At 49.4% G+C, this 16,698-nt stretch overlaps 1 protein-coding gene across 3 annotated transcripts in view; it reads right to left on the bottom strand.

The window, feature by feature from the left end:
* The window catches only part of dis3l2 (DIS3 like 3'-5' exoribonuclease 2), a 426,581-nt gene that overhangs the window by 296,214 nt on the left and 113,669 nt on the right, over window positions 1-16,698 (bottom strand). For all 3 annotated transcript variants that reach the window (XM_072474282.1, XM_072474283.1, XM_072474285.1), the window contains one exon: window positions 5,229-5,330. In XM_072474282.1, coding sequence (XP_072330383.1) covers window positions 5,229-5,330 — 102 coding nt within the window. The remainder of the gene's footprint in view (window positions 1-5,228; window positions 5,331-16,698) is intronic.

Genomic DNA, 16,698 nt, shown 5'->3' with positions numbered 1-16,698 from the left:
CTTTTCTCTCCACTGTAGGACGAGGCAGGGATGTCCTATGTCCCCCCCTGTTGTTTGCACTTGCGATTGAGCTGTTGGCCATCGCATTAAGAAGTTCGGAAGCATGGAAAGGAACAGTGCGGGGGGAAATAGAGCATAGGGTGTCCTTGTATGCCGACAACTTGCTGTTATACGTGTCGGAACCGAGTGTGTCGATAGGGGGAATATTGGAGCTACTGCGAGTATTTGGGTCTTTCTCAGGGTACAAGCTGAATCTAGACAAGAGTGAGTATTTTGTGGTGTCTCGGCCGGGGGTGGGGGCAGGGGTAGGGGGGCTGCTATTCCGTAGGGCAGGGACTCACTTTAGGTACCTGGGGGTGCAGGTTGCCCAGGAGTGGGGGAGGCTTCGCAGGTACAACATCTCTAGTTTGGTGGGGAGAGTGAAAGCCGATCTGGCAAGGTGGGATGGTCTCCCTCTGTCACTGGTGGGTCGGGTACAGGCGGTTAAAATGAATGTGTTGCCGCGATTTCGGTTTATTTTTCAATGACTACCGATTTAGCTGATTTAGCACACTGGGCTAAATTGCTGGCTTTTAAAGCAGACCAAGGCAGGCCAGCAGCACGGTTCAATTCCCGTACCCAGCCTCCCCGAACTGGCGCCGGAATGTGGCGACTAGGGGCTTTTCATAGTAACTTCATTTGAAGCCTACTTGTGACAATAAGTGATTTTCATTTCATTCATTTTCCTGCCAAAGGCGTTTTTCAGGGAGATTGAGGGAAGGATTACCTCGTTCATATGGGGAGGGAAGGTGGCCAGAGTTAGAAAGGTGCTGCTACAGAGGGGAAGGCAGGCAGGGGGTTTGGGTCTTCCCAACCTGATGTATTACTACTGGGCGGCGAATGTGGAGCAGGTGCGGAGCTGGGTAAGAGGGGTTGATTCCCAGTGGGTCAGAATCGAGGAAAGTTTGTGCAGTGGGTCGGGACTGAAAGCACTAGCAACAGCGCCGCTCCCGATAGCTCCGGGGAAATACTCAGGGAGTACGGTAATAATAGTTTCATTGAGAATTTGGAGGCAGTTTCGCCAACACTTCGGGGTGGGGGCAGGGTCAAGGGAAATGCCGATTCGGGGAAACCACAGGGAGGTGGGATGGAAATTTTCGAAATGGGAAGAGAAGGGGATGAAGACGCTAAAAGATTTATTTCTTTGGGGTCGGGTATGCAGGATTGAAGGAGCTGGAAGTGAAGTATGGGCTGGAGCAGGGGGAAATGTTTAGATACATGCAGGTTCGAGATTTTGCCAAAGGAGATACAGAGCTTCCCGGAGGAACCGGCCTCCACATTGCTGAGGAAGTGCTGATGACGGGGAAAGGAGAAGGGGGTAGTGTCAGCGGTGTAGGGAGCTATTTTGGAAGAGGATAAGGCACCACTGGAAGGGGTTAAAGCAAAGTGGGAGGAGTTGGGAGAGGTTATAGAGGAGGGGTTCTGGTGTGAGGTGCTCCGGAGAGTAAATGCCTCCACCTAGTGTGCGAGGTTGGGGCTGATACAGCTGAAGGTGGTATAAAGAGCACACCTCACGAGGGCGAGGATGAGCCGATTCTTTGAAGGAGTAGAAGATGTGTGTGAGCGTTGCGGGGGAGGGGCCCCGCTAATCACGTTCATATGTTTTGGTCCTGTCCAAAGCTAGAGGATTACTGGAAGGAGGTTTTTAGGGTAATTTCCAAGGTGGTGCACTTGAAACTGGACCCGGGTCCCCGGGAGGCCATATTCGGGGTGTCCGACAAGCCAGGGTTGGAAATGGGGGCGGAGGCAGATATCGTAGCCTTCGCCTTGCTGATCGCCCGAAGGCAGATCCTGTTGGGATGGAGAGCAGCCTCTCCACCCTGTGCCCTGGCGTGGCGGGGGGACCTGTTGGAATTCTTGACTCTTGAGAAGGTTAAGTTTGAACTGAGGGGAAGGACGGAGGGGTTCTACAAGTCATGGGCATTATTCATTATGCACTTTCAAGAACTGGATAACATCGAACATTAGTGGGGTCGGGTGGGCTGTGTGTATTAAGGGTGACTATGGGTGATCCCTGATTCCTTTGTCATTTGTTTATGTGAACATGCGGGCGAATGTTTGGGGTTTGGTGGGAGGATGGGATCATTGTTATTGATATGGGGATTGACATATTTGTTGCTGATTATTGTTCATTGTTGGTGGGTGTAAATTTGGGAGAAAATGTGAAAAAGGAGGAGAATAAAAATATTTTTTAAAAAAGAATTGGAACATTTCTAAATGTAAAGGTTGGGGAAAACACGCCACTATTTCTGTTTGCAGACGGCTAGAGTGGGGAATTCAAAGACATTTAAATTGACCCTCTGATAATTTTCAAAAAGCATTTGTTGATGTGTCACATACGAGGTTATAAAATTAGGACTCATGAGATCGGGGGAAATATATGAACATGCATTGAGGATTGGTTAACGGACAGAAAACAGATCACTTCCAGATTGGCAAGTTGCAATGACTAGGGTATTCACTGCAAGAATCAGTGCTGGGGCCTCAGCTATTTACAATCTATTTATCTGATTTAAGTTTAATGTACCAAACTTTGCTGGTGATACTAATTAGGAGGGAAAATAAACTGAGAAGGAGGTCAAGAGGTTGCAAGAGATCAGGGCTGGGGTCTAAATATCCACGGATATGTGACCTATCAAAAGGACAGGCAAATGGGAAGAGGGGGCGGGGTTGCATTGTTAGTAAGAAATTAACTTTAATTGATAGCAAGAAGTGATATAGGGGCATAGAATCTGTGTGGGTAGAGTTGAGGAATCGCAAAGGAAAAATGCCCTGATGAGAGTTATGTACAGGTCTCCTAGCAGTAATCATGATGTGGAGCAGAAAATAAATAAGGAGATAGAAAAGGCAAACAAGAAAGGTAACATTAATCATAGGGGACTTCAATAAGCAGCTGGACTAGGAAAATAATTTGTGGAATGTCTACGTGATGTTTTTTTTTTAAGTTTCCTGAAGTAGAGCTCACTAGGGAACTAACAATTCTGGGTTTGGTGATGTATGATGAGGCAGATATGATAAGGGAACCCAAGGTGAAGGAACCCTTGAGAGGCAGTGAACACAATATGATAGAATTCACCGTGCAGTTTGAGAGGGATAAGCTAGAATCAGATGTAACGATTTTACAATTGAATAAAGGTAACTACAAAGACATGAGGGAGGAGCTGGCCAGAATTGATTGGAAAAGGAGCCTAGCAGGGAAGACAGTTGAACAGTGATGGCAGGACTTTTTTGGGGTTATTCAGGAGGCACAACAGAAATTCATCCCAAGGAGAAGGAAACATGCTAAGGGGAAGACAAGTCAACCATGGATGACGAGGAACATCAAGGACAGCATAAAACTAAATGAAAACGCATACAATATGGCAAGAAATAGTGGGAAGCCAGAGGATTGGGAAGTCTTTAAAACCAAGCAGAGGATAAGTAAATAGCATATGGGGAGAGAAAATGAAAGATGTGTAAGCTAGCTAATAATATAAAAGAGCTTTTTTTGATATCTAAAAGGTAAGTGAGAGGCAAGAATGGACATTGGACCACTGGAAAATGAGGCAGGAGAAGTAGTATAGGGAACAAAGAAATGGCAGAGGAACTGAATAGGTACTTCATAAATTCATAAGATATAGGAGCAGAATTAGGCCATTTGGCTCATCGCGTCTACTCCGCCATTCGATCATGGCTGATCATAATAATAATCATCTTTATTAGTGTCACAGTAGGCATACACTCCAATGAAGTTGTGATTGCAACCTGACCTTAATTCCACCGTCCTTTCCATTCTCCATTACCCTTCAACCCGCCTTTGCATCAGTCTTCACAGTGGAAAACACCAGTGGCATACCAGAACTTCAAGAGAGTCAGGGGGCAGAAGCGAGTGAAGTGACCATCACGAAGGAGAAAACCGAAAGGTCTGAAGGTGGATAAATGAAGGAGATAGCCGAGGAGCTTGTGGCGACATTGGAGGTGATCTTTCAGGAATCATTGGAGGAAGGGAGCCTCCCAGAGGAATGGAAAATGCTAATGTAACACTCCTGCCAGACAAATAAATCTGTTAGAATTCTTTGAGGAGGTAACAAGGAAGTTAGACAAAGGAGAACCAGTGGGTGTGATCGATTTGGACTACCAGAAGGCCTTTGACAAGGTGCCGTACAGGAGATTGCTTAATAAGATAACAGCCCCTGGTGTTAGGAGAAAGGCACTGGCAAGGATAGAGGATTGGCTGACTGACAGAGTGTGAGGATAAAGGGGTCCTTTACAGGATGGAAGCCAGTGACTGGTGGTGCTGCGCAGGGGTCAGTGTTGGGACCACAGCTTCCATGATATACATTGACAATCTGGAAGGAACGGAGGACATTATTGCTAAATTTGCAGATGGTACAAAATTATGTAGAGGGAGGTTGTGTTGAGGAAGCAGAGAGGCTGCAAAAGGGCAGCACGGAGCACAAAGGGCAGCACGGTAGCACAGTGGTTAGCACATTTGATCGGGCAGGACAGTGCAAGGTGGTGGCCAACATCCGGCCTCAGCCCTCAATTATGCCTTGGGTGGGATCCCGCCGCCACTGATATTGAACCGGCAGCGGGTGACTGACTTGCTACACAGGGCACCCAATAAACAAAACCCTGTCAGGTTTGCTTGCAGACACCTGGGAGGGTGGGTTCCTCATTGTCAGACATTTCATTCCTGATAAGAGTGATCTGGCATTGGGAAGAGGGAGCTGCTAAAATCGCCTGCTGCTGATCACCTTGCCCACCCATCTCCCTGCGACAGCTGCTCATGACCCCCATCCACCTTCACTCATCTATGCCCTGGGGTTCCTTGCTGCTCCTGGGCCACTGGTGGGTGAATTCCCACTTAGGTTGCCACTTCTCCCACTGCAGTTGGCAGTGCTCCCACTGCTGCTGCCTGCAATGGACAGCTGCTGTCCTCGCACTGGCCAGAAACATTCAGGTGGGTGGGAGGGTGGGGGCAAAGTTTTCGTACCTTGAGAGAAGGCCCAACACTGACCACAAAATCAGTGATGCAGGTCTCGTTGGCTCTCCAGCCAGCAGGTGAGACCCTGGTCGCATGTATTAAATTCAGTCTTGTATGACGCCTAATTCCTAGTCAAAATTTCTATATTCAGATTTTTCTTCTGGTGGGCATGGGGGAGAAGGAAGAAAAATACTGTTTTCTCATTTCAGATCTGAAACGTTACCTTCCATTTCTCTTTGGGCAGGAGTTTTACCACCACCACATCACCATTCAAAGCTCTATTCCGAGAAATGATACCATCGATAAAAATATCTCTGCTTCCATCCTGAAAGAAAAAATATTTAACAGAATTAAAGACAAAAGCATCCCATATTGCCTAGATGATGTCAAAGAATATTAAATTAGCTGCCTTGAACATGACGTTCACTGTACTTTCACAGACTTCAACTCCTGCCTAGAAGTAGGATGCACAGAAATGTTATCAAATTATGAGAGAAATTATCCACTAAGACGTTTGTGCGCTGTGCAGCTAGCTCTGTCGTCTGTGTACACAACCTTATTTGAATTGCCTTGTTGGAGAACTTTTTTAAAATCATGAAACAGCATCATGCTGTAAAACACAACAGCTATACCGAATCATGTCAAAGAAAAACACTATCTATGGGAAGCATTTTACCATTCTTTCTCATTTCCTCAGTCATTACACCCAAGTAGGAAATATGCTATATCCGCAAAACTTCAAACAAGTCTGGAGAATAATACAACTGAACCACTCATCAATCCCTTGATACCATAAAAAAGCATGAAACTTCTTTCAAGTAGCTTCTTTACAGCTGGCCTCTAGAGAAATGCCATACAAGTTGGTCCAAGAAGAATGAACTTTATCCTTCTGTAATATTCCTAAACTATCAGGGAGTAACACAAGTGAGAAAGGCATAATTACCATATTTACTAGGATAATCATATGTAAATTCAAAATTTTCTGACTGAGGATGATGCTTTTCACCACTTGAAAGGCCAGTTTCCTCATAATCCACGAACTGAAAGGGGCCAACTAGAATATTTGCCCTCTGCACAATGGGAAAAAATAATTTTGTACCTGCACAGAACTATTCAATGCATCTTTTAAAAATTAATTTATGGGAGGTGAGCATCGCTGACGAGTCCACATTTATTGTCCATCCTTAGTTGCCCTCAAGATCATGGTGGTGAGCTGCCTTCTTGAACTGCTGCAGTCCCTGAGATGTAGGTATACCCACAGTGCTGTTAGGAAGGGAGTTCCAGGATTTTGACCCATTTTAACTATTTGATGTAGGTGATACAAGCTGGTCCACTTTACTTTTTAAGTGTGAAATAGGATATTAGAACTACGTCATTTTTACAGTTAACTAAAAAGTGTTGGTGAAAGGAAAGGAAGCCAAAATGGCAGCTCCGTAAGCTTGATCCATTTCTACTGGGAGACAGTACCGAGCTCTTCTCCCAGCACTAAATTCGAGGACCTGGATTCAGTCACATTTAAGTCAGCTGAGTATACTTTGATGAAGCATTGATTATGTGAACTACACTATGGTGTTTATTTGTTTTTAATTGAAAAGTGTGTGAGGGAGGAGGAGAAGGGGGGTCAAGGAAAAGATTTGCAATTGTTCGTGTATATGCATTCACCAAAAGATTGGGATTCGTTTTCTCCTTCTGATTAATGCTGTTATGTAGGGGAGATGTGCTTGGATTGCTGCAATTACTTTGGCAGTTTGTTAATAACAGCAGCAGTGCCAGGCGTGTAAATGTCCCAAAATAAATTGGGAAGAGGCCTACTGGCCTTGACAGGTTAAAATAATACATGTAATAAAGGAAAATAGTTGTTCTTGGAACAATTCTTTAATGCTTCATCAAATCTGTAGCATCAGCTGATGCTTCACGTATATAGCTGCATAACAGAGAATTGAGAATTTGTTGACCGTTTTACATTTTAACACTGCTTATCCGAACATAGTGAATTTCTTAGGAATCTGTGAGAAACCAAGATGATCTGCCTGGATTATGCAATCAACAGTAAAGAAACGGCACTTGCTGCTGACTTTTAAAAAAACCTCGCTGAGAGATTCAACGATCTCTGTGGCAAGAAATTGAACTTTGTCACCGTACAATTGCTTGTAGCATTTTTAAAGAGCGATTACTAGCAAAAAGTGACATTATCAAGCTGTCCGAGTATTGCTTCAAAGAATTCTCACAGACAGCCAAACAGAAATACAAAGCATAAAAATATCACTTAAAAAAATAAATGGAGCAAAATAAAAATTGGTCCAGACATGTTGGGTGAAGCTAGATGCTGAAATCTGCACAGGGGTGTGACAGACGCTGATGAAATTGAGAACCATGACAATCCTAAATTTGTAACAGCATAATTATTCTAAATTATTTCACTTTTTTTAAATTAGGAAACCACAGAAAAGTGACAGTGTGCCCTGGTACTAATTTGGGCGAGCCAAACAAATCTGCATTAAGACTGTTAAACTACAACAACTCCTTGCAACATTTATGCTGCAATGTTTGGCTTATGATTGTAAAAGTATTTTTTTTTTTTTTAATTCTCTACCTAAATCACATTTTCCTTGCTACCTGTCTCTCATTCTTTAAAAAGTTCTGACGAGATATCCAGTTCCCTTCAATACAGTTTGATCGTCACTGCTTCCTACTTGCATTTCTTTTCCACTTCTACCTATAAACTCCATTGAACTGCGCCCATCAGAAAAAGCTTTTTTAAAAAGGCAGGGTGTTTGCACACTCACCCCATTCATCTTTACAAATGTAAACATCCAATTAAACTGATTTGGAAACAGGTGAGCTTAACCTGACCTGTCCAGCATGAATTTGAAGTACAATAATACTTATTTTCCTACTATTGCTCCTATATCAACACCAACCCCACAGACACTTTTTCTAACTTAGGTTATACTATTGGTTGTTTGTTAGAAAGTTTGTGCGGTTTGATACTACACCCTTTGCCAATACCAATGCTAAGACTATTCACAAGGGGACTTCCAGGTTGTGGCATGTAGAGGGAGGTCACACAAAAAGTAGCTCCTGCCAGAGTCCTCGTTTTTTGGTCCTTTTAGCCTGGTTCCCACGGGTAATTTGTGGACAGAACTGCCACCACTTAAAAGTTCTTTGTGAGAGGATGGCAAAGAACACAAAAAACACGAGTGGCAACCCTTCAGAGGAGACGGAGATGTTGCGAAGCCTATTGGGAGCAAAGGCGACGGAGGCAAGCTCGTCGGGTGAGGCCACACCTATTTCTTTTTAAAAATAATTTTTATTAAAGGTTTTCATAAAATATCAATAACAAAATGAGAAAGAAAAAAGAACCCAACAGGGTTAAGTACAAAACACAATCTAAAAAAGCAACCCGCCCAAACCCCTTCCCCCCCCTGTACATAAATAATAAATTAACATTAACACCCCGACTTAACACAACATATACACCCCGTCAAACCCTCCAGTGTAAATACCATAAACAAAAATAAAGTTAAGCCCCCCCCCCCCCCCCCCCCCAAGCTGCTGCTGCCATTGACCAATGTCTATCGTTCTGCCGGAAAGTCTAAGAATGGTTGCCACCGCCTAAAGAACCCTTGTACCGACCCTCTCAAGGCGAATTTCACCCCCTCCAATTTAATGAACCCTGCCATATCGCTGATCCAGGATTCCGCGCTTGGGGGGCCTCGCATCTTTCCACTGAAGGAGAATCCTTCGCTGGGCTACCAGGGACGCAAAGGCCAGAATTCCGGCCTCTTTCGCCTCCTGCACTCCCGGCTCCTCTGCCACCCCAAATATTGCGAACCCCCAGCCCGGTCTGACCCTGGATCCTGCCACCCTCGACACCGTCCTTGCTACGCCCTTCCAAAATTCCTCCAGCGCTGGGCATGCCCAGAACATATGGGTGTGATTTGCTGGGCTCCCTGAGCACCTAACACACCTGTCCTCATCCCCCAAAGAACCGGCTCACCCTTGTCCCGGTCATGTGTGCCCTGTGCAGCACCTTAAACTGTATGAGGCTGAGCCTCGCGCATGAAGAGCAAGAATTCACCCTCCCGAGGGCATCTGCCCACGTCCCCTCTTCGATCTCCTCTCCCAACTCCTCCTCCCACTTACCTTTCAACTCCATCACAGAGGTCTCCTCCTCCCCACTCACACCCCCACCCCCCACCCCCCGAGAGCACCCCGTCCTGTACGGTGTGTGGCAATAGCCGCGGGAATTCCACCACCTGCCGTCTGGCAAACGCCCTTACCTGTAAGTACCTGAAGGTGTTCCCCGGGGGGAGCCCGTACTTCTCCTCCAGCTCACCCAAGCTCGCAAACTTCCCGACAACAAACCGGTCCCCCAACTTTCGTATCCCTGCCCTGTGCCACCTCAAAAACCCTCCACCTGTTCTTCCTGGGGCAAACCGGTGGTTCCCCCGTAATAGGGTCCACGCCGAGGCCCCAACTCCCCTCCCCCCCCCCCCCCCCCCATGTCGCCTCCACTGCCCCCAAATTTTGAGGGCCGCAACCACCACCGGGCTCGTGGTATACCTCCCAGATTCGTACCCACACAGGATGCCGTCTCCAGCCTCTTCCATGGAGCCCCCTCTCCCTCCATCACCCACTTGCGCACCACCGTCACATTGGAGGCCCAGTAGTACCCACAGAGGTTGGGCAGTGCCAGCCCCCCCTATCTCTACTCCGCTCCAGGAACATCCTTCTCACCCTCGGAGTCCCTCGCGCCCACACAAACCCCATTATACTCCTGTTAACCCGCCTGAAAAAAGCCTTCGGGATAAACGCGGGGAGGCACTGGAACAGGAACAAAAACCTTGGGAGCATCGTCATTTTGATTGACTGCACCCTACCCGCCAAGGACAGCGGCAATGCGTCCCACCTCTAGAACTCCTCCTCCATTTGCTCCACCAGCCTTGTAAAGTTAAGCCTATGCAGGGCCCCCCAGTTCCTGGCCACCTGGACCCCCAAATATCTGAAGCTCCTCTCCGCCCTTTTTAGTGGGAGCTTGCCAATCCCCCTCTCCTGGTCCCCTAGCTGAACTACGAACAGCTCGCTCTTCCCCATATTGAGCTTGTACCCCGAAAAGTCCCCGAATTCCATAAGGATTCTCATTATCTCTGGCATTCCTCCCACCGGATCCGCCACATACAGCAGCAGGTCGTCCGCATAAAGCGACACCCTTTGCTCCTCCCCACCCCGCACCAACCCCCTCCAGTTCCTCGACTCTCTCTCTGCCATAGCCAGGGGTTCAATCGCCAGTGCGAAGAGCAGGGAGGACAGGGGACACCCCTGTTTCGTCCCTCGGTGCAACCGAAAAGTACTCCGACCTCGTCCTATTTGTGGCCACGCTCGCCATCGGGACCTCATACAACAGCCTAACCCACCTGACAAACCCCTCCCCAAACCCAAACCTCTTCAACACCTCCCACAGGTACCCCCACTCTACCCAATCGAAGGCTTTCTCAGCGTCCATCGCCATCACTATCTCCGCCTCCCCCTCCCTCGCCGGCATCATGATAATGTTCTCAAGCCTCCGCACATTCGCGTTCAACTTCAGGTCTTCATGGATAATCTGCGGCACACAATCCTCAATCCTCGTGGCTAAGACCTTCACCAGCACCTTGGCATCTACATTTAGCAAGGAAATCGGTCTGTAAGACCCACATTGCAGGGGATCCTTGTCCCGCTTCAGGATCAAGGAGATCAGTGCCCGGGACATCGTCGGGGGTAAAGCCCCCCCCCCTCCCTTGCCTCATTAAAGGTCCTCACTAACAGCGGGCCCAACAGGTCCATATATTTTTATAGAACTCGACCGGGAAACCGTCCAGCCCTGGTGCCTTCCCCGCCTGCATGCTTCCTATCCCTTTGATCAGCTCCTCCAGCCCAATCGGGGCCCCCAGTCCCGCTTCCACCTTTGGAAACCTCAATTGGTCCAGGAAACGGCCCATCCCCCCCTCCTCCCGTGGGAGCTCGGATCGGTACAATTCCTCGTAGAAGTCCCTGAAGACCCCATTGATGTCAACCCCACTCCGCACCACGCTCCCTCCACTGTCCTTAACTCCCCTGATCTCCCTAGCTGCGTTCCGCTTCCGAACCTGATGCGCCAGCATCCGGCTTGCCTTTTCCCCATACTCGTAGACCGCCCCCTGGGGCTTCCTCCACTGCACCTCCGCCTTCCTGGTGGTCACCAGGTCGAATTCGGCCTGGAGGCTGCGCCTCTTCCTCAACAATCCTTCCTCAGGTTCTTCCGCATACCTCCTGTCTACCCTCACCATCTCCCCCACCACGTCTCCCTCTCCCCCCGCTCCCTCCGCTCCTTGTGAGCCCTAATGGAGATCAGCTCTCCCCTCACCACCGCCTTCAGTGCCTCCCATACCATCCCCACTCGGACCTCCCCGTTGTCATTGGTCTCCAAGTACCTCTCTATACTTCCTTGGACCCGCTCGCTCACCTCCTCGTCCGCCAACAGCCCCACCTCCAAGCGCCACAGCGGGCGTTGGTCCCTCTCCTCCCCCATCTCCAAGTCCACCCAATGCGGGGCGTGGTCCGAAATGGCTATTGCCGAATACTCGGTATCCTCTAGTCTCGCTATCAGCGCCCTACTCAAAATGAAAAAGTCGATTCGAGAATAAGCCTTATGGACATATGAGAAGAATGAAAATTCCCTAGCCCCCGGCCTTGCAAATCTCGAAGGGTCCACCCCTCCCATTTGGTCCATAAATCCCCTCAACACTCTAGCCGCCGCCGGCTTCCTACCCGTCCTAGACCTGAAGTGATCCAGTGCCGGATCCAACACCGTGTTAAAGTCTCACCCCATTATCAGGCCCCCCACTTCCAAGTCTGGGATCCAACCCAACATACGCCGCATAAAACCCGCATCGTCCCAGTTCGGAGCATACACATTGACCAGTACCACCCTCTCTCCCTGCAACTTACCACTTACCATTATGTACCTACCGCCATTATCTGCCACAATGCTCGACGCCTCGAATGACACCTTCTTTCCCACCAAGATCGCCACCCCTCGATTTTTGGCATCTAGCCCCGAGTGAAACACCTGACCTACCCACCCTTTCCTCAGTCTTACCTGGTCTGCCTCCTTCAGGTGTGTCTCCTGGAGCATAACCACATCCATCTTGAGCCCCTTCAGGTGCGCGAAAACGCGGGCCCGCTTAACCGGCCCATTCAGTCCCCTTACATTCCAGGTTATCAGTCGGATCAGGGGGCTACCCGCCCCCCTCCCCCGCTGACTAGCCATGACCCCACCTCGGCCAGCCACGCGCCCGCACCCCACACCCTGCCCGTTCCCCACAGCGGCATACCCCCGTCTCGACCCCTCCCCCACTCTCTCCAGCTCCTCCTTGACCTTAGCAGCAGCAACTCTATTCCCCCACACCCACCCCCACACCCGGCTAGGACCCATCCTAGCTGGTTTATTCCCCCCATTGCACTTCCGCAAGTCAGCTGACTCCTGCTGACCCCGGCCACTCCCGCCTCCCCTTCGACTCCTCCCATTGTGTGGCACACCCTCCTCTCCCGCTCCCCATCCACAGGCTCTCCCCATCCCTCCTCCGTTCTAAGCACGGGAAACAATCCTCCTCTTCGCCACCTCCGCACTCCAGTCCTGATATATCCGAACCTCCGCGTTCTCCCACCTGCTGCTCCTCTCCTTCTTGGCCCACCTGAGCACACACTCCCGATCGACGAACCGATGGAACCGCACCAGCACCACCCGCGGAGGCTCGTTAGCCTTGGGCCTCCTCGCCAACACTCTATGGGCCCCTTCCAGCTCCAGGGGCCCCTGGAAGGACCCTGCTCCCATCAGTGAGTTCAGCATGGTGACCACATAGGCCCCCACATCCGGCCCCTCCAGGAGGCCCAGAATCCACAGATTCTTCCGCCTCGACCGATTCTCCATCTCCTCGAACCGCTCCTGCCATTTCTTGTGGAGCGCCTCGTGCGCCTCCACCTTTACCGCCAGGCCTAAGATCTCGTCCTCATTGTCAGAGATCTTTTGTCGAGCCTCTCGGATCGCCACCCCTGGGCCGTCTGTGTCTCCAGCAGCTTATCAATAGAAGCCTTCATCGGCTCTAGCAGGTCCGTTTTAATCTCTGAGGCAGCGCTGCATACCCTCCTGTTGCTCCTCCGCCCACTGCCTACACGCTGCCTGGTCTCCGCCCGCCGCCATTTTGTCCTTCTTCTTGTCCACCACCACCTTTTTTGTCGCCCCGCTCCTAGTTAAAGCCATATACTGACGGTGAGCTATTATTAACTCCTTCCCACACCGGGAAAAGTCAAAAAAGTGCCCTTGGGGGCCCTGAAAAGAGCCCCAAAGTCCATTTTTGCGGGAGGCGCCGAATTTGCGACTTAGCTCCGCATAGCCGCAACTGGAAGTCTCGAGAGGGAATCCTTTTGACAGTGTTCGCTTCACCAATCTGGCCCAAATAGTCTGTGGAAACTCCTGAAAAAGGTCTGAGAGTCCGTTCCAGACGGGAGCTGCCGAATGCGCGACCTACTCCTCCATGGCTGCCACCGGAAGCCTCGTCCCTGCTTCTTCAATGGCCTTGGTAGATCTTTTCACAGTTGTTCCCTCTGCTGCTAGAATTCACCTTTAATAAAGGCCCTCAAGTCAGCTTGCAGCTTTAAGCTTGCCCTTCTCCCGCCTGCATGCTGGAAGAGGCCACTCTCTCCCCTGCAGTTACAGCCAAATCTTTTACTGTTTCTGCCGGGTCTGGTAACCAAGAGACATACCATTCCTGGGGGACACTGTCGGGGGAATGTTGCAGTCTTCTTCCCACACCGAGAAATGTCAAACAAATGCCGTGGGGGCCCTGTAAAGAGCCCAAAAGTCCGTTCCAAGCGGGAGCTACCGAATATGCGACCTAGCTCTGCATAGCCACACCCGGAAGTCGAGGCCACACCTATTACAGTGGATAAGCTTACGTAGGTAATGGTAGCAACGTTTGAGACACATTTCGGCAAGCATTTTGAGATGCAAGGGAGGGAGATGTTGGAGACCCTCAAAAGGTCTGTGGAAGACTTGCTGGGCCCAATAAGAGAGGCATTGGGAAAGACCTCAGAGATCATAGAATTTTTTTTTTTTAAACAGGAGGCCATTCGGCCCATCGAGTCTGCACCGGTTCTTGGAAAGAGCACCCTACTTATGCCTACATTTCCATCCTATTCCTATAACCCAGTAACCCCACCTAACCTTTTGGACACATTTGCAATTTAGCATGGACAATCCAACTAACCTGCACATTTGTGGACTGTGTGAAGACACCGGAGCACCCAGAGGAAACCCACAGACACGAGGAGAAAGTACAAACTCTGTACAAATTCGAGGCCTGAATTGAACCCGGAACCCTAGAGCTGCGAGGCAGCAGCGCTAACTACTGTGACACCATGCTGCCCAATTGGAGACGGTCCGGGCCCAGCACCCCCCCATGGAGGCTAGACACAGCCTTACTCACCGACAAGGTGTTTCACAAAAAAATGTCACAAGCCAGATGGTGTGGGAGCATGGAGAAATGGGTCGACGAGACTTTGCCGCGACACAACGACCAAACAGCCTCACTGGAAGCTGAGCTGCTGATGGTGGAGGAGAGGAATAAGGGCTAAGGTCGAGGATCTGGAGAACCAGGAACCGGTTGAGCAGGCAGAACCTCAGGATCGTGGGATTGCCGGAGGGGTGGAGGGCCCAAGTAATACCAATAATATATGATCCAAATTGAAGAGTTACAAAGTTTAAAGAATTTGGTTTTGGCTATTTCTTTGCAGCCGTAGGCGAAATGTAGATTGTTGACAGTGACAGAGGGTTATTTTCCGTCTCATTTTAAGGGTGGGGCTGGTGTCCATTTTGGGTGGGCCCTGGTATTCGGGATTTGGGGGGGGGGGGGAGGAATAATCCCTCACGGTGGAAATGGCTGTCGTGAGGGTAGAGGGGGGTGAGACCACCCCACCCCCACCCCCTCAGATTAGTCACGAGGAACATTACGGGGTTAGGGCACCCAATGAAGCGAGCAAGTGTTTTGGACTGGATTTGTTTATTGTCACGTGTACAGAATTACAGTGAAAAGTGTTATTCTGCATACAGTTCAGGCAGATCATTCCACACGTGAAAAGAAAATACATAGGGCAAACATAAATACACAATGTAAATACATAGACACAGGCATCGGGTGAAGTACACAGGAGTGTAGCACTACTCAGTAGAGAAGATGTGTGATGAGATCAAATCAATCCATAAGAGGGTCATTTAGGAGTCTGGTAACAGCGGGAAGCTGTTTTTGAATCTGTTAGTGAATCTGTTAGTGAGTGCTCTGAGACTTTTGTATCTCCTGCCTGGTGGAAAAAGTTGGGCGAGTGAATAGGCGGGTGGAGGGGTCTTTGATTATGATGCCCGCTTTCTGAAGGCAGCGGGAGGTGTAGACAGAGTCAATAGATGGGAGGCGGGATTGTGTGAAGGACTGGGCAGTGTTCACGACTGTAGTTTCTTACGGTCTTGGGCCGAGCATTTACCATACCAGGCTGAGATGCAGCCAGGTAGGATGCTTTCTATGGTGCATTTGTAAAAGTTGGTAAGAGTCAATCTGGACATGCCAAATTTCCTCAGTTTCCTGAGAAACATACAGGTGTTGTTGTGGTTTCTTGGTCATAGCATCAATGTGGATGGACCAGGACCAGGACCACACCTAGGAATTTGAAACTGTCAACCATCTCCACCTCGGCTGACATTGAGGGAGAGATTGTTGTCGCTACACCACTCCACTAGTTCTCTATCTCCCTCCTATACTCTGATTCATCGTTGTTCGTGATCCGACCCACGGTCGTGTCGTCAACAAACCTGTAGATAGAGTTGGAGCCAAATTTTGCCACACAGCTGTGGGTGTATAGGGAGTATATTAGGGGGTAAGTACGCAGCCTTGCGGGGACCCAGTATTGAGGACTATCGTGGAGGAGTTGCTGTTGTTTATCCTTACTAATTGTGATCTATGGGTCAGAAAATCGAGAATACAGTTACAGAGAGAGAGGCCAAGATTTTGGAGCTTTAATATGAGCTTGGCTGGGATTATGATGTTGAAAGCTGGGCTGTAGTCATTGAATGAGTCTGATATAGGAATCCTTGTTGTCGAGATGCTCCAGGGAAGAGTGTAGGGCCAAGGAGATGGTGTCTGCTGTGGACCAGTTGTAGAGGTATGCGAATTGCAGTAGATCAGGGCATTCGGGGAGTATGAAGTTGATGTGCCTGATAACCAACCTCTCAACGCACTTCATTACAATTGTTGTTGAGGCCACTGGGCGAAGGTTGTTGAGGCACGCTACCCGATTCTTCTTTGGCACCGGTGTATGATGGGTGGCCTTCTTGAAGCAGGTGCGGACCTCGGAACGGAGTAGGGAAAGGTTGAAGGCGTCTGCGAACACATCTGGCAGCTGGTCCACGCAGAATCTAAGTTCACGGTCAGGGACCCCGTCAGGACCCTCACCTTCCGAGGGTTCACTTTCAAGAAGGACGATCTGACTTCGGAAGCTGTGACTGGGGTATGTGTGTGTCCGGGCTGCTGGGGCAGTTGACAATGGTTTGATGGTGAGCCGAGCTTAGAATGCATGGAGTTCATCGGAGAGGGGTGTGCTGCTGTGGAGATTCCACTTGGCTTCGC

Source organism: Scyliorhinus torazame, chromosome 14 (assembly GCF_047496885.1).
Source record: "Scyliorhinus torazame isolate Kashiwa2021f chromosome 14, sScyTor2.1, whole genome shotgun sequence".
Taxonomy (NCBI): Eukaryota; Metazoa; Chordata; class Chondrichthyes; order Carcharhiniformes; family Scyliorhinidae; genus Scyliorhinus; species Scyliorhinus torazame.
Note: the sequence above shows the minus strand (reverse complement) of the source record. Positions and strands in the feature narration are given on the sequence as shown.